Source organism: Mesoplodon densirostris, chromosome 17, assembly GCF_025265405.1.
Source record: "Mesoplodon densirostris isolate mMesDen1 chromosome 17, mMesDen1 primary haplotype, whole genome shotgun sequence".
NCBI lineage: Eukaryota > Metazoa > Chordata > Mammalia > Artiodactyla > Ziphiidae > Mesoplodon > Mesoplodon densirostris.
In genome coordinates, this window is record NC_082677.1 from 75,366,146 (window position 1) to 75,387,922 (window position 21,777).

At 45.2% G+C, this 21,777-nt stretch overlaps 2 protein-coding genes across 2 annotated transcripts in view; one reads left to right on the forward strand and one right to left on the reverse strand.

Moving 5' to 3' along the window:
* Positions 1–21,777, forward strand: part of COL4A2 (collagen type IV alpha 2 chain) — a 635,121-nt gene that overhangs the window by 343,957 nt on the left and 269,387 nt on the right. The gene's annotated exons all lie outside the window — the stretch shown is intronic.
* The window catches only part of COL4A1 (collagen type IV alpha 1 chain), a 148,055-nt gene that overhangs the window by 34,961 nt on the left and 91,317 nt on the right, over positions 1–21,777 (reverse strand). Inside the window, exons 5-24 of the mRNA XM_060080230.1 lie at positions 20,965–21,009; positions 20,795–20,857; positions 20,261–20,314; positions 20,084–20,110; positions 18,638–18,721; positions 18,489–18,551; positions 17,015–17,050; positions 16,205–16,246; positions 15,084–15,170; positions 14,545–14,571; positions 14,356–14,406; positions 13,199–13,243; positions 13,062–13,115; positions 11,165–11,206; positions 9,578–9,662; positions 9,197–9,232; positions 6,932–7,096; positions 3,920–4,015; positions 1,881–1,964; positions 1,294–1,364 (exon numbers count right to left, since the gene is read on the reverse strand). Of these exons, the coding sequence (XP_059936213.1) occupies positions 1,294–1,364; positions 1,881–1,964; positions 3,920–4,015; positions 6,932–7,096; positions 9,197–9,232; positions 9,578–9,662; positions 11,165–11,206; positions 13,062–13,115; positions 13,199–13,243; positions 14,356–14,406; positions 14,545–14,571; positions 15,084–15,170; positions 16,205–16,246; positions 17,015–17,050; positions 18,489–18,551; positions 18,638–18,721; positions 20,084–20,110; positions 20,261–20,314; positions 20,795–20,857; positions 20,965–21,009 (1,257 nt within the window). The remainder of the gene's footprint in view (positions 1–1,293; positions 1,365–1,880; positions 1,965–3,919; positions 4,016–6,931; positions 7,097–9,196; positions 9,233–9,577; positions 9,663–11,164; positions 11,207–13,061; positions 13,116–13,198; positions 13,244–14,355; positions 14,407–14,544; positions 14,572–15,083; positions 15,171–16,204; positions 16,247–17,014; positions 17,051–18,488; positions 18,552–18,637; positions 18,722–20,083; positions 20,111–20,260; positions 20,315–20,794; positions 20,858–20,964; positions 21,010–21,777) is intronic.

Genomic DNA, 21,777 nt, shown 5'->3' on the forward strand with positions numbered 1-21,777 from the left:
TGGATTTGGGGCTGGGCGGGGCGGGTGTCTGGACTGGGTTCCAGGCAGAGTTGAGGCAGGAAGTATTCCAGGAAGGCCGAGTGGATAAAGACCGTGCCCAGACTATGTCTGTTGCCTTCAAAGTTGTTCCCACTTTGATCCCCACCACAGTCAGAGTTCCCAGCTTTGTGAACTTCCAACTTATTTAGAAATATGTTAAACAATTGCGACTTCTAACTTAGCTCCCCAGGCACCGGGGAAGTTCTAGAAAGCAGAAGCCCATGACTTAACTTCAAAAGGAGAAAACGATTTCTGGCTTCCAGCTGTTTCATTCCTATTTCAACTCACTTTTGCCCTGACCTGCTTTTACAGAACCTTCCAGAAATATCTTCTTAAATTACAAATGTTAAAAACCTACAAACAAAAAAGAATAATGCTAAAGATTTGACTTTCCATGTATGACAAAAGAAAAGGAAAAAGGAAAAAAGGAATGAAAGAAATTGTAGAAACTGGTTAATGCTTAACAGAACTGAGAAGCACAAAGAAAATACGAGAACAAAGCCCAAAGGCTTAAAAGCTTTAGACATAGAGCTGATTACATGCACAAAAAAATAACGTCCTTCAGTATTTAAGATTATTACTATAATCTGCTATTCAATGGCTTCTTTTAAAACAACGTACAAAGGTTAAGAAAATGGTGTCCTGTCTAACGGAAAGGTTTCATGTCCTTGTGATCGAGATATTTCATTTATAGATTTGAAAAAGTGTCTTTGCAATAGATGTTGGTGATAGGAGTTTTCAAATTCTGTACCTGTAAGAAGAAGGAGAAAGGAATAGTGCAAATTCCTAGAGGAAAATCGGCCAGTGCTCCTTCACTGCCATAGACACCATCAGCGCGGAACTTATTCACTGACAAACTTTAGATTATCTGACGTGAGAATGGATGATTGTGTAAAAAGACAACTCAACAGCGTGGCTGTCAGAGGTGACTCTTGGTGGCACGAGAGACCCTGCGGGAAGGTGACCACCAGCACTCGGTCATGCCTGGAAACAGGTAAGTGGCGACTGGATTCTGACCAGGTGAGAAGAAAGGCAAGTTGGGGTGCAGGTTCTGGATGCAATGGTCCCACTCATCCTCAGGTCAATCAGTCACAGGAGAGACACGGGGAGTAATTCTAACTGCTCGACAAAGTGCTCCTTTACCAGCTCCCAAATAAAGCAGGAGTCCACGTGCCAACGCAAAGATACACGCCTTTGCTGGTTTGCTCGGTGGCAACTTCTAATACGTCTAGGAACTCAGACAGGTTTACTTACAGGCAATCCTTCAAGACCATCCCTGCCGGGTAAACCTCTGTCGCCCTTGGCCCCTGGCTGTCCTGGGAAACCTTTCACAAGAGACAGAGGAAAGATTCAGCACATTGTTGATGAGACACTTTCGAAGAGCTCAAAACATTTTTACCTTTTCAAGATTCAAAAGCGCAAAGATCTTTATACAGTAATCACAAAAATGCCCAAGATGGGCTCAGAAAAGGGAAGAGTGACCCCCAAATGCACACAAGTACCACTGACGCAGAATGGCTACAAATCCCTGCCCGCCAGCCCAGTGGCCACTTAAACCAAAGCAGGCAGGCAACCTCCTCTGAGATAAGGAAATTTGCAGAGCTGTGTGAACCAGATGCTGCTATACTTCGACTAGGAAATCTTTCTGACACTGAATTTGTAAGTCATCTTGATAATTTTCAACAAAATGGACAAATCCTAGAAGCGTGGCTTCACATTCTCATCTCGTGTTTTAGTGTTGATGGAGAAAATCAGGTCGGGAGTAAGCTCTGCTTCACTGTGAAGGTTGCAACCCATCGAAGCAAATTCTGACCTGGTCCCTTTCACATTTGGGGCCTTACCTATTTCTCCGGGGGGTCCCTGTGGCCCTGGGGGCCCACGAAGTCCTGTTGAGTCACAGATGAGACAACTATCTCCTTTTTGACCTAAGAAAGGAGACACGAGGTATTATATACAACAGGTGAGCAGAATCCCTTGGAGCATAGTGACAACAGGAAAGGGAAGAGGAGGCCACCGTTTACCTAACACCCGCTCCAGACGCGTCCATCGGCCAGTGGCCGCGTGCCCCTGACACGGGGCCCACCCTCCGCCCTCAGCACGCATCACAGGTAACCACGGGTGCCCTTCTAAGGAATCCCATCCTTCTGCTCTGCCAAGGCACAGGCCTGCCTCACTAAACAGTGATCCAGAACTCCATCCGCCCACCAGCCTGAGAGGACTCGACTCTATCATTTTGTCTCTAATCCTAAAACTTCCCATCACCTTTCTCTTTGACTTTGCATTTTTTAGCCAACTGCACATATAACTCCTGGACTTTAAACCTATGTTCCAGGCTGACAAATGACAGATGGGAGTAAGAAGGCACAAAATCCAGGGCAAAGACCTGACCTGACATGGAGAACCCAAGAGGAGAGGGACCCCAGCCCATGAAAATGGGAGGACATGCCTTTCTTTGGAAACTCTAACCTCTTACATCTTGATTTTCAAACTAACTAAGCTAAAAGGCCTTCGAGGGTCTTAGATGTGCGTGTGTCCCGAACCTTGAATGTCAGGTTTCTAGGCACAGGTAAGGCAAACAGAGAGCACGTGGAGAAGCTGTCACTCAGGGGTCACAGAGGCTGGGCTGTGTGCCCCCCGTCCCCTCACCCTGACCGGCACCCCAGGCCCAGGCACACCCCACACCAGGCCCCAGTGTCGGGAGCAACGGCAGAACAGGAGTGCATCAGTGGGAGGGGTGCACCGTTAGTTGCCTAGTAACCCAGCCCAGCCGCAGGTGCTATGGGATCCGTGGGTGTCTGCTCCTGAGGCTGGAAGTGGACGGCGGGGAGACCTCGCACTGAGGTCTGGGCGGGCTGACGGCTCCATTGCAGGAACGCGAAGGCACAGGAAGAGAGAGGTTCCTCTTAGGAGGTGGGGGATGGATGAACACACCTCTCAGTACAAAGAACCTTCTCACCATTGGCTCCGTCACAAAATGGAACAGCCTATCTCAGAAAGTGCTAAGCAACTGGGAACTAGGGAGATTCATGAAAAGCAAGTGACACGCCAACTGGTGGCACAATCCTCCCCGCCTGAATTCTAAGATCACTTTCATCTAAGGTTCTGCAACTGACATGGCTGTCAAAATTCTAAGACATTTTCCATGCATTTGAGCTTCAGACGTTTGAAGAGCAAAAATTCTTTGCGATCCAAAGCCAGGAATGGGACTCACAGGGATCCGTTTTGGGGGGCCACCCTCTCTTTGTTCTCCTCTCTGGGTATTAAGAGACACATACTGAATAAATACTGGAACATCCTTTGTTTACTCCACTCTAAGACGGGACTGTTTGTGCAGTGATAATCCATCGTTCCCAAGACAGTGAAGGATTATGATGCGTCCCACGTGGGCATTACAGACGACACTTGAAAAGTTTAAGATAAAACTCAGAGCCAGGGGTGGAGGTGGCGGATTCATCAGCGCAGATCTGCTCACACTGATTACGGAAACTGAGGTTGAGGGGTGGTGAGCGGTCTGTATACACACTTGTGATCCAGCTTCAAGGAAAGACGTGCATTCTTGGAGAATGTAATCTCTGACTTTGAACCAAAGGATAGCAGGAAGATATCAATCTGAGAATTTAACCTGCTGACCCCACAGAGGGTAAAGAACAGGGACTCTGACTTCAGGGCCCATCTCCCCGTTGTCTCCCAGGTGATAACTGTCTCTTCAACGGCCAACAATCTCAGCAGAGCTGTCGGGAGACACATCTGAGGCATGGATTTTGAGGAGAGCTTCAAATAATGGAAGAAGATACCCATGTCCACCCAAAGCCAGTAAGTATGTGCCATGTATCACACGCCCAAGCATAATCAGCATTTTTTTAAAAATTAAATCTCTTACCTTTTTCTCCAACTTCGCCTGTCAACCCTGGCTGCCCCGCACTTCCAGGAGGACCCTGGTCACCTGGCGGCCCGGGCTGGCATTCCACAATTCCATCTGCAATGGATGTTTAACAATTAGAGGGTCACTCCCGCCAAACTGAAGCTATAGGTGTTTTCACCCTCTCTTGATTCAATCTATTACAAAACCAAACTTTATTTAGGTTATTTGGCAAGTATTAGAAATCCAGCTGTGGTCTGCTTTGAAACAATCCTAGTACGTTAACTTGTAAAACATGACCAGCGCACATAGCAACCATCCATGTCCGTCACAAGCCATCAATGCTAAAATTTCTATTTTACAATTCCAACGCTTATTTCAGCTCATCAGCCCTGTCCTGAAACTGATTTCATGTTATCTTGCAAGGTACACACCATCACCCTTACGTCACAGATTAAGAAACTGAGGCTCAAAAACTTAAATGATTTGTCCATGTCCTACCTCTGTGAAGTCAACACAGAGACTTCAGCAACTTTATGCCTTTTTTTCCTCCTGAGCAAACTTACAGCGAAGTACTCGTTATTTTAGAGACACAGACTGCCCGTGGGAAAACACCTACAATTGTTTGTTCCTATTCAATTCTGAGCATCATTGACGTGAAGGAGCATGAAAATGGACTGCAGTGACGCAAACACCATCCGTTGTGGGTTCTAATAAAAAAAAGTATTGTTTTCGAATATACACAGTGATAGAGTTTATATTTCCTTCTCCAATATCTTTGAAGGAAAATGACAGAGTGCGTGCTTGAACGTGAGGCTCTGCAGGCACCGGTCACAACCGTAGCCCAGACATTCACGGCAGCGCCTGCCGCCCCCAGCTCACACATCAGCTCCACAGGGATGGACAGTGGGGGAGAAGCATCCCCAGCCTTTTGGGCTTTTCACAAGGGATGCTGGGGCAATGGTGGGTGTGCTCTCTCCCCAGACACAAAGGCCTAAAAAAGAGCCCAAGGTTCTCCGTTTGATGACTTTGTTTAGAGCTCAGAGGAAAAAGTTTCAAGTGTGTAAGAAATGAAGTCCAGGGGCTTTTTGTTTGCTTGTTTCCTGGGAGCGTCTCTGAATAAAGCACAGGTGAGGAGGAACCCTGGGGTGGCCTTATCTCTGCCCTGGGTCCTCTGGCTCCGGCCGGCTCCCTGGTGACCCCATTTGTCTTGAACAGAGTGGAGTCATTTTTATGCTTCAAAAAGCTTCTCTAAATTCCTTGCCTGCGAAGAACTCATTCCCAGCCCTGCAAGCCGAGGTGGCTGGACTCCCCGATTCTGGAAACACAGGTGTGTGAACACTGACAGGCGTAAAATTATTACTTTTCCAGAACACACCTCCTGCCAGCCTCCTCTCCATCAGAATCCCTACACACCCCTGGTAGGAAGGCAAGTTACCATCCTCATCAAAAAGAATTTTAAATAATTTTAAGTCTAAAGCAAGAATACAGGGATGTGTCTGAGGAGTTTTGAAGGGCAAGTTCAGGTTCGACGTTTACACGGTCGGCTCAGGGAGGCTCGGCCGTCAAGGGCGGGGAGAGTTGCAGCCACACGGGACCAGAGCCCAGGAGCGGATAGGGCTGTAGGCGGCTCCACACTCCCTGGGTAATGAGCAATCGAAGCGTCCCAAGGTGGCGATCCATTAAGATGCAGCCTCTTTAACATGCACTGTAAATGTGTGTAAAAATCTCACTGATAAATGATCACTCTGCACGCTGTGACTGTGAATCACCTAATTTGCACAGACTGTTCCAGGGCAACCCGGAAACCTGGAGGGCACCTATCGCAACGTATTCAGCCGACACATCCTACACAAGTCACAGCAGGGAGAAGTTCAAGTCTTTCCATGAGATTTGTTCGCATTTCAGAACTGGCAAACTGCGGATATGAAAAAAAGGTTCTAGATCTCCCCAGGGTTGGCTCTCTCGCCAGGGTCTTTGCCGATCACTCTTATTAAAGCTAGAACCCACGCACGGCCCAGACCTGTGTCTTCCCCTCCCGGCTTCCTTTCCTCCTGTATTTGTCACCTCTGCTACCACATAATCTACTGATACTTATTTACTTGATTTCTGTCTCAGAATGCACGCCCCAGGAGGACAGGATTGTTTTGTGGGCTTTGTCACAGGTCTTAGGGCAGCACCTGGCGTATTGTACGCACGCCAATGTTTGTTGAACGAGTAAGTGACCAAGGAATGAACAACAGGTCTGAGGAAATTCACGCTGATCTGTTCCCAGTGAAGCTTCACATCTGGAATCCCTTGTTCCATCCAGTCCATATCTGGCCTCCCTACGTAGCTTCATCCGTGAGAAGTCCTTTCATGGAGATGGGTCTGCATTCCAGCAAATAAGCCACCCGGCACCTACAGCACGGAGACCCCCTTCCCATAACGCACACAGGACCCGTGCCTCAGACGTTCGGCTGAGCACACACTGGAGGTCTGAACTTACGCCCACTGGAGCGATTAGTTTAAATCCCCTCAAAGTTTCTTTTATTTTGCATTGCTATTACTTTGGAGTCACAGAGCCTCCTTCACTGAATCAAGAGGTTCCTGTTCTGTGCTCAGCTTTGATGGTGGGCAGACAAGAAAAATCCAGGTAAACTACCGTTCAGATTTTAAGTCACTTACAGACAAAGCAGTCCCTTCTCTGTGTGTGTTTGTGTGTGTGTGTGTGTGTGTGTGTGTGTCTTAGTACCAGCTTGTGTCTCTAGATGAGCAGAATGCATTCCTTTCCCAGTAAGAACCCTACAACCCAACTGGTTTGCTTTCTAACTTTAGATGCTGGTTAGGTTGGCCCCTATTCCTCTAAACCAGTTTCATTAGTTTATGTTCACTCTTCCTTTCTGCAGTGACTAACTTTGCAAAGACAACTAAGTGAGATACGAACAATTCATGTCGCTGGACACCCAGCCTCTGGCACTACACCTTCCCCAGCCCAGCCCCCCATCTGTCCTGGACAGGACACCACGCGAAACGGACCCAGAGGGAACTCACTTGTGTGGCCTGGCTGCCCAGGGGGGCCGGGGGGCCCAGGGGGGCCCGGTAGCCCATCCCTTCCACCTGGTCCGGGCAAGGACACGCCTGGCAAGCCCTGGTCACCTTTCTCTCCTCTTTCACCGGGGAAGCCGGGGGCACCAGTCAGCCCTGGTATCGGGAAGCCTGAAACCAGAACAGAACTCATGGACACAGCACAACACCAAGTGTCATGCCGACAGCACACACTGGTTGTGGTCACTCTGTTCACGGGAAAATGACCATGGCTGAAAGGGGAACTGCTCTGGACAAGTGAGAAACTGCATTAGCTTCTCACCACGTAAATGCTGTTGGGCAAAGGCTCCCTACAAAGCAACTGCAAGGAAAAGGGGCTCATGGTGTAGACATTAACATCTGTGGATTTCCTTCAGTGCAAACAATGTCCCCAGTAGGTTAGAGAGAGTACTTTCCATTTCTGCTTAGAGAATAAAGAAAGGCGTAAGAAATGTCCTTAAACAAAGCAGACGTGGACAGGAGGCAAAGTAGGTGGAAGTGTGTTGGAACCAGCTAAAGAGCAGAGTCAGGACAAGGAAGACAGCCCTGGGCAAGAGCGCAAAGTCAAGGTGGAGATCAGAGCTGAGCACGGGAAGGCGAGTTAAGCCACTGTGAGTTTGGAGGGGACGAGATCGTACGGCCCTGTGACAACCGAGAAGGGTTTTGACCTAGTGCTTGAGACACAACGGTCCAGTAGGCTGCAGGTGAAGTGACTTTGTGCCCCGGAGAGCAGAGAGCTGGCCTCTGGTCCCAGCATCCGGCCGACAGGTGCAGGGGCGTGAAAACAGACGGGTGAGGTGACCCGGGACGAGTCAGGGCGGAAGGAGCCCTGAGGAAGGACGGACAGACCCCCAAACCCCAGACGTGGACTTGAGTCCCAGGTGAGAGGCTGGAAGTCGCTGAACCCGCAAGCACAGCACGTAAAAGAACTGGAGGCCGTCCGCGTGGGCCCCAGCCCCAGAACTGGTGTGGGAGAAGCAAAGGAAGGATGAAGGATGACCCTCAGAGAGGCAGGGAGGCGGGACCCGAGGCCGAGGGCCTCCGCAGTCAGCAGGGGGTGGGAGCTGGACTGGGGGCATACAAGGCCAGAGAAACTTCCAAGTTTCTAAAAACCACGGCTTAAGACACTAACGGGGTCAGATAGGAGGTGTTAGCAAGTAGAAATGCAAACGCTGCCAGGAGACGTGAAGTAACATGTTCACGAGAACAGCTGGAAGGTCCAGCAAGCTTTACAACCAAGGAGAGGAGAGTGATGGAAAAGAGGGAAAAGGGAGGAGTTTAAGGGCAGATGCCAAAATTTTAGCAGAAAGGAGGTACGCAGGGCAGCGAAGGCGGCCTTGAGCCACGGCTGCTGCGAACCTTAGACAGTGGGGCTGGGTTGTCCGGGTGTTGTCTGTTCCAGCAAAAACAAAGGAAGGGGCTCTGGGGGGACTTAAAACTTAAGAACTGTCAGGAAGGGAAAAAAGAAACTGATAAAAAGAATAAGAAATAAAAATTAAAAATAAAACCAGACAAAACCAAAACCTTCAGTAAGAACTGTGAGCACTTCGTGTGGCGTCGATTCCAGGGCACCCGAGGGTTTCGAGCCGAGCACTTGTTACCTCTGCTCTAGGACCTGGGATTACATGCCTGCAGTGCATACAGACAGGCATCTGCACATACAGAGAAGTGCGACTCCCAGCCTCTGATTACACAATCCGTTAGAAATGCAAAACTAGCACAAAACAGCTGCAGACTTAGTATAAGCTCAGTGACTCAGGAGTCCACCGAGAAGCAAGATTAGAGGTGATTAGATTAGTTAGAAGAGGTTTCAGCCTTGAGTCTGGTATCAAGCCGAGAAACAAAGGCAATTCCAGACAGGGCAAGAGAGAGCAACAATGTTGGGGTGCGGGGGGAGGTTTTCCGAAAGGCCGACGGTGCCCCTGGGAGCAGCCGGAAGGAGGCTGAAATGCAGGGGCTTAGATCAGAGGCAGGGAGACAGGGTAACTTGACGAGAGACGTAAGAAGTTTATATACATGAAATACATGTTTATAACTACATGTCAACCTGTCATTTACAAAATAAACACTGTCCTAGGAGCACAGGTTGTTTTCAGAGCTAGAAAAACGTGTAACAAAATTGCTAGCCACTGTATGCAAGTATCTAACTAATGCAGGGGATAAACATGTTTAGAATAGAAACCGTGTAGAAGGTGTACAAATACTCTAAAAAAATAATTTCAGGATGCTCACCTGGCGGGCCTGGCGGGCCTTGTATTCCTGGGAAACCTAAAAGGAGGAAGAGAGAGTGGGACAAACTGAGCCTGTTTCACTTGTGGTTTATGTTGTGAACTTCTGTGCTCGTGGGTACCCATGGTCCCGGGGACAGGGAGCTATGAACTTGGGGAGATGCCGCGCCCCTGACACTGCAGAGATGCAGGGAGATGGGCTCCTGGAAACCCAGCGGGGTTGCAGAAGATGAACTTGAATAGCATTCGGTCACCGCACGGTCCTGCATGGCGCTCAGGTGTTATCAAAACATGCACGAGTGCAGGACGAAGATGGAAAAAAGAAAGGACGAGAGAAAAGAAGGGAGGAGGGAGAAGGAGGGAAAGAAAGAGGGAAGGATCTTACCTTTGAGGCCCGGCTCCCCTTTCAACCCTGGAGCCCCTGGGTACCCCCGCTCTCCTTTCTCTCCCAAGGGCCCTGTGCCGATAACCTGAATTACAGAAGAGAAGATCATCGCATGGCATGGCAGGGGACTGTGCTGTATATTATAGCACAGATGAAGAAATAAACACATTTTGTATTATTTCAAGACATGTGAAAGTAAAGAAGAAATAGTGGTGGAAGAGGAAGGGGCGGGGAGAGGGAGGGGAAGAGAGTGGGGGAGGGATACTCCCCCCATGGATATTCGGTATCGCCCTCCTCGCAGAGAACTTCGCCAGGCAGCTCTGCTACCTTTTGTAATCATCTGCTTGGCAGGAGCTTTACCAATGAAGTCAAGTTAGAAACATTAGTTCTGAGGTTTGGGTATGGAATTTCTCAAAAGTCCATGCAAGCTGTAAGAAGAATAGTCTTCTTGAAAGAGTATTATCTGAAAAACTGCCTTACATTTCCTCAGGCAATATGTAACAGGAACACTCCAATTTGTTTTATTGGAAGAGGTTTTCTGCTTCACTGTTTTAAATGGTCAAAAGTGGGGACTTCTTTAAGGTCCTCATAATATGGGGCAAGAAGAAGGCACTGTGGCCCTCACTAAAAAGGGGTGAACCAGTTCACCCCAATTCTGAGTTGCTGAAATTCGAAGGCAAGGACCCTACCAAATATTGCCTATTACCCTTAAGATGTAATTCCTCTGTAGCAATTAAATGATGGGTATTATTAAGGTCTGCTGATGAGGTTAAGGTAAAAAAAGATTATTCAAAGGCAGCTGCTGGATTAGGAATATGGGAAATGGAATCATCTATCGTATGACAGTGTTAAAAGCATAAGGAGGTCCCATAATACTTTGATCTGGTAATCCTATTTCTGGAAATGCAGCCTAAGGAAGGATTAGTCAAATCCCACACCTAACACACACAGACACACACAGGCACGTACAAACATTCACTACCACGCTGTACCCAGGCAAGAGGGCAGCAAACAAGAGAATGGTCATATTTCACTGTTTCCAAAAAGAATTGGGGCAAAATGGTTACAACAATTATCGCACAGTGCTCTGAAAATGACCATTTGAAGATAACTTGAAAACGTGAAGAATGTTCATTTTTAAAAAGAAAAAATGTTACGTACATTGGATTGCGAGTATATAAAAATAGGTATACGGACAAGGAGTCAAAAGTTATTTGCAAAAAATAAAAACTGTTTTGCTGAGACAGTCAGATCATGGATGATCTGTTTCTCTGAGTAGCATTTTCCTTAACAGACCATTATTCTTTTACGTTTCAAAATGTGTTGCTAATACTCTCATCCACGTGCAAGTCTTTTAATTTTAGTGGAAAAAGATATGCAGCAATTGTCCAAATACAGTAACAAGTAAATACCAAATGCCACACGATACAGAATATAAACGATCAGTTCAAATTCTGTGTACCCCCTACATCAAAACATCATTCTAGGAACACCATGGAGCATGTGGCCTAGGTGATAGGCCAGCCCGTCTCTCTCTTTCCCTCTTTTCAAACGATCTCACAGACAGCAAATGTCACTGTTACTCACAATTCCAGGTGGGCCAGGAGGGCCTGCTTCACCTTTGTCTCCCTACAAAAGAAAAATAACTTTACTTGTATTTTTTAATGATAAAGGTTGCCTTGCCAGCAGCAGGGCTGAACTTTTTTTTCCTAGAAAACTAGACTGTGCCCACTGTACACTAACAGGATTGTCCTCTCCTTAGAACTTCTCACTGTGATTAGTCTATTACAACCAAAATCCATACATCTCCCCTTGCTTCGCGTAAGTGTGACATCCGAAAATTGAGACTTCTACAAAACATAAATGGAAGGCTAATGATTCACGTTACAAAAGAACTCATGCTTCTCAGAGACCCTCAACAGAATCATCTGCAAGTTGAATTCGTATATGGTGGTTTTTCTTCTTTGTTTTTTTTCTTTTATTTTTGGCCATACCTTGCAGCATACAGGGTCTTAGTTCCCCAGCCAGGGATCAAACCCATGCCCCCTGCAGTGGAAGCGTGGAGTCTTAACTACTGGACTGCCCAGGAAATCCCGTACAGTAGTTTTTCAATACAATAAAAAAAATAAATGAAATAAAATGATATGAAAGCTTAGGGTGGCTAAAAGTATTTTCTTAAAAGAAATCATTTTATTTGAGGATTTTGGTGTAAGACTGTCTAACCCTGCATTGGAAGTCATAATAAAAGGATACTTATGGATTTTTCTTTCCCCTTAAAATCCAGCGTGACTTGAAAACATTGGATGGATAAATTCTCATCACTTTGAGGCTTAATTTAACTCCTATTAGATGAAAATCTCAAAGAAATCAATCCTTTTGTATCTAATGTTCTTATATAAGTATCATAACAACACTTTTAAACACTTTTTTTGCGGTATTTAAAGTCAGGTGTTAAACCAGAATTAGATGTTTTGATTTTTCTAATTTGAATAAAAGAAGAGATTTTAGAAATATCTATGGGAGCTTTAAAAAAATCTTAGCTAATATATTCGAAACATATTTACCTTTTACAATCTACAAGAATTGACTTTCTCATAAAGTTACAGTCTTAGAAAAGGATTTCTCCCTTTGTCACTGGTGTTGATAAACCAACCCTGAGGTCCTCTCCCTACTGTTAAAGATGAATGTTTCAAATCCATTTCTTATTTTAGTAGAGGTTTACATTACCTAGTCTCATGATTAAAAGAGAAAAATAAACCAACAATGAGTTTTCTCTGAGTATCCAATTGGCAAATACTTTTTAAAGTTTCATAACAAACAGTTGACAAATGAAAGGGTCCCAGGGTGATGGAAGTGCAATTCTGGGGGCAATTTTATTGCGTATGACAAAAGCTTCCCCAAAAAAGGGTCTAAACATTAACCCCCAAATTATACTTTTTAGGAATTTATGATGGGAGATGATGAGACAAGTGGATAAAGATATTTATAATGAGAAAAATGTGTTAACGATCTACGTAACATGCAGTAAAAGGTATGGATACCATAAGTGTTGATGTATAACCACATTTACGGATGTTGAAATATATCCTCGTTATGTCATTAAGAGAAAAAGCAAGATATATCATGCAATACCATTTTTTTAAAATCTCATGTATGTGTGTGTATTAATTCTGACCATTTCTGAGTGGGTAATAGAAAAATTACACAGGCTTTCTTTTCTCCTCTATATGTTTCTGCATTTTCTTTGTTTCATAATCAGGGAAAATTTATCTACTACAAAAAACACATAAAAACTTAAATGAGTGGAACATTTTATATTTTTTTCTTTAAAAATTTATGCACAAAATAGAACCACTAGGTTGTGTTTTATCTCACATGGAGCATACATAAGTTGTATTCTTTGAGTGCATGGTCCTTTATTCTAGAAAAAAACTCTAGGTTGAACAAAATGAAGGCAAAAATTCAAAGTAGGATCACCATTTACCTTTAAACCCTCTCGGCCTTGGAGTCCTGGGTACCCCGAATCCCCCGGAAACCCCTAAAATGGAACAGAAAGCAACAGCAATCATCAGCAAGTGAGGGCAACAGCTTGCTTTTACAAAATCACAGAGAAATACTTACTAGACTCCCTTTTTCTCCTTTTTCACCATCTTTTCCTGGTTTTCCCTGTACAATAAAGGTTTAAATATTAGTAGTGCATAAATAATAATAATAAACATGCTCTAACACCAAGGGTCTAAATCAAATACAAGTTACTATGTTGTATGAATCTTCTGGGTGAGTTGGCCACGCTACAGTAACAAATCATGGAAGATACATTAAATAACTATGAACTAAAAGAGTTACAACAATAGAAGAAGACTTTTCAATATTTAAAAAGCTGGAGGTTGATTAGCTCCAAATCTTCTAAGACATCGTTACACCTGGCAGCCGAGTCTACACCAGAGAAGTTTTCTTATCGGCAAGTGAGTATTTGGCAGACGGTACAGCACTGATTCACTTTAACAGAAGTTTCCGTGCATCGTTTCAGGGTAGAAACTGAACTGCCTCAGCTACTGGAGGTGGGTGGGTCTCCTGTCACTGCACTCAGGGCGCGAGAAGCACCTGAGCATCTGGGCTCTGGATGGAGCTCCCAGCGGGCTTGGGAGGTGGCCGGGAGGGGTGCCTGCTGCTCTGAGCAGGCGGACAGGTGGCTTTCAGTGAGGGGCCGGCAGGGGGCACTGTCTGGTGGGGGGGGGCGGGGAGGAATCATCTGAATAACAAAGGGCCTCAGCCTTCCCGGGGGCCTTTCTAATGGTGACCACCTCCTTATTCCTGCTCCCAAGGCTTCAGAAAGGCTCTTCAGCAGAGGAAAGACCCCTACAATCTCTTCCAGTCTATGCTCCTATGAACCTGTGATTCTAGGAATGCAGGAGAAATTATTTCACATCAGGAATAAGAGGACTTTTCTTTTTAAACATGTCTGTTGGAGTATAATTGCTTTACAATGGTGTGTTAGTTTCTGCTGTACAACAAAGTGAATCAGCTATACATATACATATGTCCCCATATCTCCTCCCTCTTGCATCTCCCTCCCACCCTCCCTATCCCACCCCTCCAGGTGGTCACAAAGCACCGAGCTGATCTCCCTGTGCTATGCGGCTGCTTCCCACTAGCTAGCTATTTTACATTTGGGAGTGGATATATGTCCATGACACTCTCTCGCTTTGTCCCAGCTTACCCTTCCCCCTCCCCGTGACCTCAAGTCCATTCTCTACAGGACTTTTGAAAGCACTTACTCGGGGTCCTGGTTTTCCGGGTTCACCTTTCTCTCCAACCCCTGGCATCCCCTAAAAGACAAAAAGAGCAAGAGTCAGAGTCATTCGCATATTTAAATAAACTATTAAATTAAGTAAGCATTCCACTGAAGGTGGAACACATTATGGTCTTTCCCACAAAATGATGATAAACAAGATTTCAGTCCTTACCTGAAATCCAGGTTCACCTTTTTGGCCCTAAAATAATTTCAAAAGAGAGAAAGATTAGCACGGTCTAGTGGCTATATCAGTTTTTATATGCTACATGGAACAGGTAAAAGGGGAAAAAACACCTTTCCTGATATAGTAACCAAGAAATTCACATTGGTCTGCAGCATCCACTTCCTGCCATCAACTGGATTGTGGACGTAAGAAGGGCGGAGTTAATACGTCGGACCCCCAGCAACTGCAGCCTCCTTCCACCCTCAGCTCTCTCCCTCCCGTGTCCCAGCCGCCCCTCCCCACCTGGGTGCATTTAAGAAACCCTCACACAAGAGGGTCAGCCTCAAACTAGTCTCGTGCCAACACAGGTCCAGCTGCCTCTGCCCTCAAGAAGCTCACTTTTCATGGGACGGGTGGTCTATAAAAACCTGTTTTCAGGTCAGGGCGAACATAACCAGAGAAACTGAATTTTGGCCCAGTCTCTCTTTATGCCTTGGAATCTGTCCACAATTAGGAAGCCGGCCTTCACGGGACAAAGTCTGTCCCACCTTCTCTCCTTTGGCAGCGTACTCTCCTTTCTCTCGAACTTGAGCTTGTCCTGGGACTCCTGGGGGCCCACTGACCCCTTGATCACCCTGTGGATGCAAACACTTGGGATTAATTAGGCATAAAGGTAATTACACAGGGAAGAGAAACGCAGAGGAGGGAAAAGCCCAGAAGAGAACATCTGTTTTGAAAATGTGATTGTGCTCCGTTCCAGACTGTCCTTGCCTCAGCAGAAAATTAAGCTTCAGAAGGAAGATGGTCCTCTAAGGATATAAAGCCAGGAGAAGGCTTTCCCGCTCAGGGGTCACCCCATAACCACGGAACTTGAACATCTGTAGGACAGATGGATGCGTGCATATATGTACAGACCACACACGTAGACAGACAGCACATGTATACACGCCGGGACACATATGCTGGTCTGTCACATTTGAAAGGCACACCAGCCGCCTAGTAGCGCCTGGGAAGAAAGGAGGTCTCTTTACGTAAACCAAAAAGAAGCATCAGGGGTCTCTTCCTCAGAATCCTAACTGCTGGGTACAACGGGAAATATGGGAACCCCAGCCATCACACGACGAGGAGGTCCAAAAACTTCAACTGCATTAACTGCAGAATCACTTTACTGTGAGGTTTATGAAAAGACTGGGTGGAAATCTGGGGTGGGAAGAGGAGGCCAGTGCTCATCCACCTCTGCCCGGACCTCCACTACACCTGGCTGGCAGTCACCTACACCGGCTTGAGCACCTGGGCCCTGGGCCAGGTGCAGCCGCAATTCCAAGAATGGCCACTTGGTGCCCATTTCTTGGGTCGGGTCCAGGGAAAAGTGGTGGAGAGATCCCCAGAGCATCAGGGACCCACTGCCGGCCTCTCATCCTTTCTCAGCAGGAGGAGGCTGCCTGTTCTGGCCTGTGCATTCCTGCCTCTGCATCTGTGGGTCAGACCCCATGTAGAGTCATCTCAGTGAATTCTAGCCGTGCCGTCAGGGAAAACACTAACTCAAGAACATTCAGAGAAGGGTATCCACGGTTATAAGCGTCCAAGAGGAGGTCCAGAGGCAGAAACCTGATCATGCTTAGAACTGGGATTTTAACCAAGAAAACTCCCCAAAGCAAACAGCACTCACCTTGTCACCTTTTGGCCCCTGAAAACTCAAGCCCATTTGCCCCTGTTGATTAAAAAGTAGAATCCGTTATTAGCATTGTTTACTTTGTTCAAAATCATCTAACAAACATGATGTGAAATGCAACAAGATGGTACGTTTAAGGCAATAACTTCATCTCACAATGACATAATCCTTTCAAGAAAGTTGTGATCGTGTTGTATTCAATGTCTATAAAAAGGTTTTTTTAAGTATTATTGGAAAAGAATCCTATAAAAACCTTTTTTAAAAAGTTTAAGATTTTTAGGGCTTCCCTGGTGGCGCAGTGGTTGAGAGTCCGCCTGCCGATGCAGGGGACACGGGTTCGTGCCCCGATCCCGGAAGATCCCACATGCCGCGGAGCGGCTGGGCCCGCGAGCCATGGCCGCGGAGCCTGTGTGTCCGGAGCCTGTGCTCCGCAACGGGAGAGGCCACAGCAGTGAGAGGCCCGCGTACAGCAAAAAAAAAAAAAAAAAAAAAAAAAAAAAAGTTTAAGATTTTTAGACTCTGGCTTTAAAAAACTAAGGAAAAGATCAATGATTCCATAACTAATGGATGGATGGAAGGAAGATTCAATAGATCAACAGACTGACAGATCAACAGATCAGTAGATTAACTGATAGACAGGTTAGATAGATTGATGGATAGGTGACTAGACAGATGATAAATATACAGATAGATAAAGAAATTATAATTTCCCAAAACGTTTTACAGAGATGTAAACAATGAGTTACAGAAATGTCACGATAGTCTTATACCAATGTCAAAGAAAGACAAATGAAAAATAGTCTTTACCTTTTCACCTGGAGGGCCAGGAGGGCCTGGGGGACCCTGTAGGACAGAGCATTTTAATTAGATACAGTTCACAACCCTGGTAAGTTTTAAATGCTTCTTTGTACTGACGTTATCTTCAGATATCATGGTTAAGGTGATCATTTATTTGTTAAATATTTTTCCTGTGCTATAGAACTGTTAAACTTTGAAAGTAGCCAGAAATTAGTTCAGGACAATTATTAACAGGGATGGAAACCCTTCAAAATCTTAGGGGTTGGCCTGTGGAATCCACTGATCTGAGCATCTGTTGGGCTATCAGACAGTGGATGAAACCAGCCAAACCCTTGACAAGCCTGAGCGTTTCTAGTGTGGAAACGTTTGTCCACTTTGAAAACTGCCGCTGCTCTTTAAAAGTTAAATGAATTCTTTAAGCGGGTAGATGGTATGAAGTCCCCAAAATTCCTGTGTTTGCAACAAAATTTCAGAATGCTTTTTATAATCATTAAAAAGGAAAAACTAGTCATTCTCTCCTCATGAAAACGGGTCCGTTACAAGAATATAAAAGAGGTTACATCTTGCAGGAACGGATAGAAGAATTGCTGGATTTGAACCCTAAAAAAAGAGTAAATTTAAAAAATAAGCCTGAATTCTCAGGCAGGCTAGAGTGAGGATGGCAAACCCAGGCACATCATTCGTTCCTAGTAAACACGGCGCTCGACAAATAAGTGCTAATATTAAGTCTCTTGTGCCCCCAAAAATGTGTGAAGGGGCTGATGCCGCCCTGGTCCTCAGGGTTATCAGCTGTGAGGCACGGCTGATGTCACAGCAGAGCTTCCTGGGAGGTTCTCTCTGATGCTCAGTTTCTAGTCTCTGTCCCAAAGACACTGCAGCTTCTTCACAGCCTGGTCTGGGGCCACAGCCCCCAACAGAGCAGGCCCTCTGCTGTGACTGCACTGCCACAAGGGAAGGTCCAGGCCAGGGCCTGCCTTGTCCATCTCTGAATCCCCTCCTCATAGGATGCGCTTGCATCCACGCAGCCCCACGAAAAATCAACATGTTGTCCCTGTGGGATGTCTCGGCATGAGGTACTATTATCATCCTTTTCCCACAGCTCTGGGGATATGTGGACCATAAGTGCCAATCAAACACCCCTTCAGATAGAAGCTCAAATAGATAACTAATAAGCACCTACTGTAGAGCACAGGGAACTCTACTCAATACTCTGTAATGGCCTATATGGGAAAAGAATCTAAAAAAAAGAGTGGATATACTTGTATGTATAACTGATTTACTCTGCTGTACACCTGAAACTAACACAACACTGTAAATCAACCATACTCCAATAAAATTTTTTTTAAAAAGATAGACACTCATTCTCACATCCAAATTAAGAGAGATCACCACTGGGTAAAGTTTTCATTCCATTTTATGTACTTTCACCCCTCGCCACAGTTGTTCTCTGAATGCCTCTAAGGGATATTCCCCCTAAACTTACTGGTGGTCCAGTGAATCCCGGGGGGCCAACAGGACCTTGCAGCCCTGGCAGTCCTGGCGAACCCTATAATTCATTGAGAAAGAAAAGAATTAAAATGCAAACCAGGAGGAGACTCAGCATGTGCTCATAATTATTTAGCAAATGCTTACAGGGGCTCCTGGGGGTCCAGGAAATCCTCTTTCACCTTTCAACAGGGTCCCTGGTATATGGCCAAGTATTTCACCTGGATCCCCCTAAGGGATGAAAAATAAGATAAAGTCACAAATACTGATATTTATGTAAAGAGAATGTAAACCTATGGCGTAAGAGGCACGCACTGCTGTTGTGGAACTAGCCCAAGTCTGGGATTTAGCCTCTGTCTAAGCTTGGAATAAACAGACCGGCCATCTCCTGGGTTCGTATGTCTTAATGACCAGCATTAGGGGCTGCAACCAGGACAGAACGTGTAGACCGCTCAACGGAAGGATGTGTGACGCTTCCACGTGACGGGCCCCCAGGCAGGAGGAGTTCTAGACAGGGGCCCGGTCTCTGGTCCAAAGGCTATGGGACCACAGGCTGTCCTCACAACAGAAGGATTATCTTTCAAGAAAAGACCCAGCACAGTCAGGTTCGGAAAAACAGTGAGAATATGTTTTAGGTGTCAACGTGGCTACAGTACCCAGATCCTTGGTTACACACCAGTCTGAGGTTGACGGGAAAGCACTTTTAAATAAGATGGGCATTTAAATCAGTAGCTTTGAAGTAAAGCAGATGACCTTCCACAGTGGGGGGCCCACCCCATGGGTTGAAGGCCTTAAGAGAAAAAAGACAGACTCCCGTGAGGAAGGCGAACTCTGCCTACAGACAGCCCTTGAACTGGACCACCGCTCTTCCCTGGGTCTCCAGCCTGCATCCTTGCCCCACGGATTGTGGACTTGCCAGCTCCCACAATCACGTAACTCCTTAAAATAAGGAATTTATTTGATCTCAGTATATTTTAATTATATTATATATTGAAATATATAATTAAATTAATATGTAATATAATTAAATATTATAGTATATAATATTGTGCACTATATATATTATATAATATAAATCAACATATACTATAATTGATATATAATAATGTATTATATTATATATTATATAATATGTAGAATATATTATATATATTTTAATTATATCTCCCTCTCTCACTCACTCTATGTATCCTTATATGTGTATGTTGTATACATATGGAACACACATAATACACAAACATCTCCACGCACGTCCTACTGGTTCTATTTCTCTGCAGAGTCCCGCTGACAGCCCCACCCATGGCTCTGGACAAGGAGCATCAGGGACTCACATCCCATCACTAATATTTCCCATCACACCATGCCTCCCAACACTGCTTACTTCCTAGGAAGAAATTGTGCCTCGTGTTGACACTTTAGATTCTAAAATTTAAGTCTGTGTATAGGACTTAAGTACTCTTTTAATGTAGCAGAGTTTAGACAAATAGGTTACTAGGCAATCAATCAACCAAAGTGATTTAAAGTAAAGTTATTTTTACGGCATCTGTTTTAAACAGAAGCCTGGAATGAATCCAGTAAAATAAAATAGCGTACCTTCATTCCCGGTAACCCTGGTGGTCCCTAGAAAAGAAAAAGTTGGTATTAGTTTTGTTTTTCTCAAAACAACATTAGCATTATGATATGAGGGCAAAAAAAGGAAAAGAAAGGCAATGGAATGAGAAGAGAGAAGTTAGCACCGAAGAAATTCTTACGTAACAGCCCAATACTCACGGGATTTCCAGCGAATCCAGGCAAACCTGGAGGCCCCAGAGGCCCTCTCTCACCCTGGGGGGACAGCAGACAGTCACTCTCAAAGGCCGTGCTCCCATCCGTTACCCCGTCCTACCCTTCAGGCATGCTTCATTTGTTGGTGAAAATCATTTTCTAAACATTGTTACAAGCTATATTGCTCAGTGCTGCTTCATGATAGAAGAAATATAATATTTGAGAATTTAATTAATAGAGACAAGAATTAATAACAGCATTTTCTTATTTGCTTTAGTAATAGATTATAGGTGAGAAATGTAGTGGTTAAGGCAATTTTAGAATCAAAGTCTACTAAATAGAAAGGCACAATGATGTCTTTCCTGAACATTAAACGTGGGAAAACTGTGTTTCCTCACCAAATAAAGAAAGGTGCAAGACGGGTAACTTTCCAACTGTGGCAATTAAAACTGTGTTCACAGGACAACTTTGCCTGACTTCTCCAGGTGCAAAGTTAGATGAACACACACCAGGCAGGGAGGCTCCCGGCTCTAAATTTACCTTCGTCCCGTTGCATCCTGGGATACCTGGGGGACCCGGAGGACCATCTTGGCCAGGAATACCCTGCAATTAACAAGGTGAACAAGTAGCCAAATCAGAAAAATCACTGATGTTGCCATAACTCACATCAAACATCTTATAAAGGAGGCAGGTGCCTTTTATATACATACAGGAAGTCCTGGGTTTCCAGGGTAACCAGATGCTCCTGGGGGTCCCTGTAAGGATGGAGATGAAAAAGTTTTCATTGAGTGTGGGAGAACATCATTTCCTTCCACTTGCATCCACCTAGCTGAGGATGTCGGACCCTAATTATTGACATTTGGAACGTCGACCCTAAGCAGACAGGGAGGCATCTTAGGGCCTAGCCCAGGGAGCCAGATGCCCTGGCGTTTCAGTAGCAACTCTTCATCATCAAAAGCTGATGATTAAATCAAGGCTGCACACCCACAAAATAACTCTGCCCTCATTTCATCCTTTGTAATTTCTAGGTGGTAGATAGATAGATAAATTTACATTAGAATCTCAAACAGTTGGGAAGTAGAGTGTATGGCATAAATCAGTTCATTGAGGGAAGAAAATCAAAGTTATTTCTGGCTGAAATCCAGATATTCTCCATCCCAGATAGTTACAATGTTATCCCCTATCTTCTGCCCTAAAGACCCAGGAAGACAGGTTACCGGGCACACTCCCCTTTCCATTAAGTAACAGTAACAGAATTAAAATGTTTACATTTTACAGGGTCTTCCTATTTTTCTGCTTTCAAAGGTCTCCCTGCTTGCATGTCCCAGGAACGGGAGTACCAAAGAAAGCAGACCGTGAAGAAGGAAGAGGGAATGCAGCTCTGAACACGTTACCACTTTTCACATTAAATGAAGACATCTTTCTTCAAAGACCTGTAGGCGTGTCATCCCCCCTCCCACAATTAAATACGCCTACAGGAATCCTTGAGGAAGGAGAGAGGAGAGAAAACACGTGTACAGAGG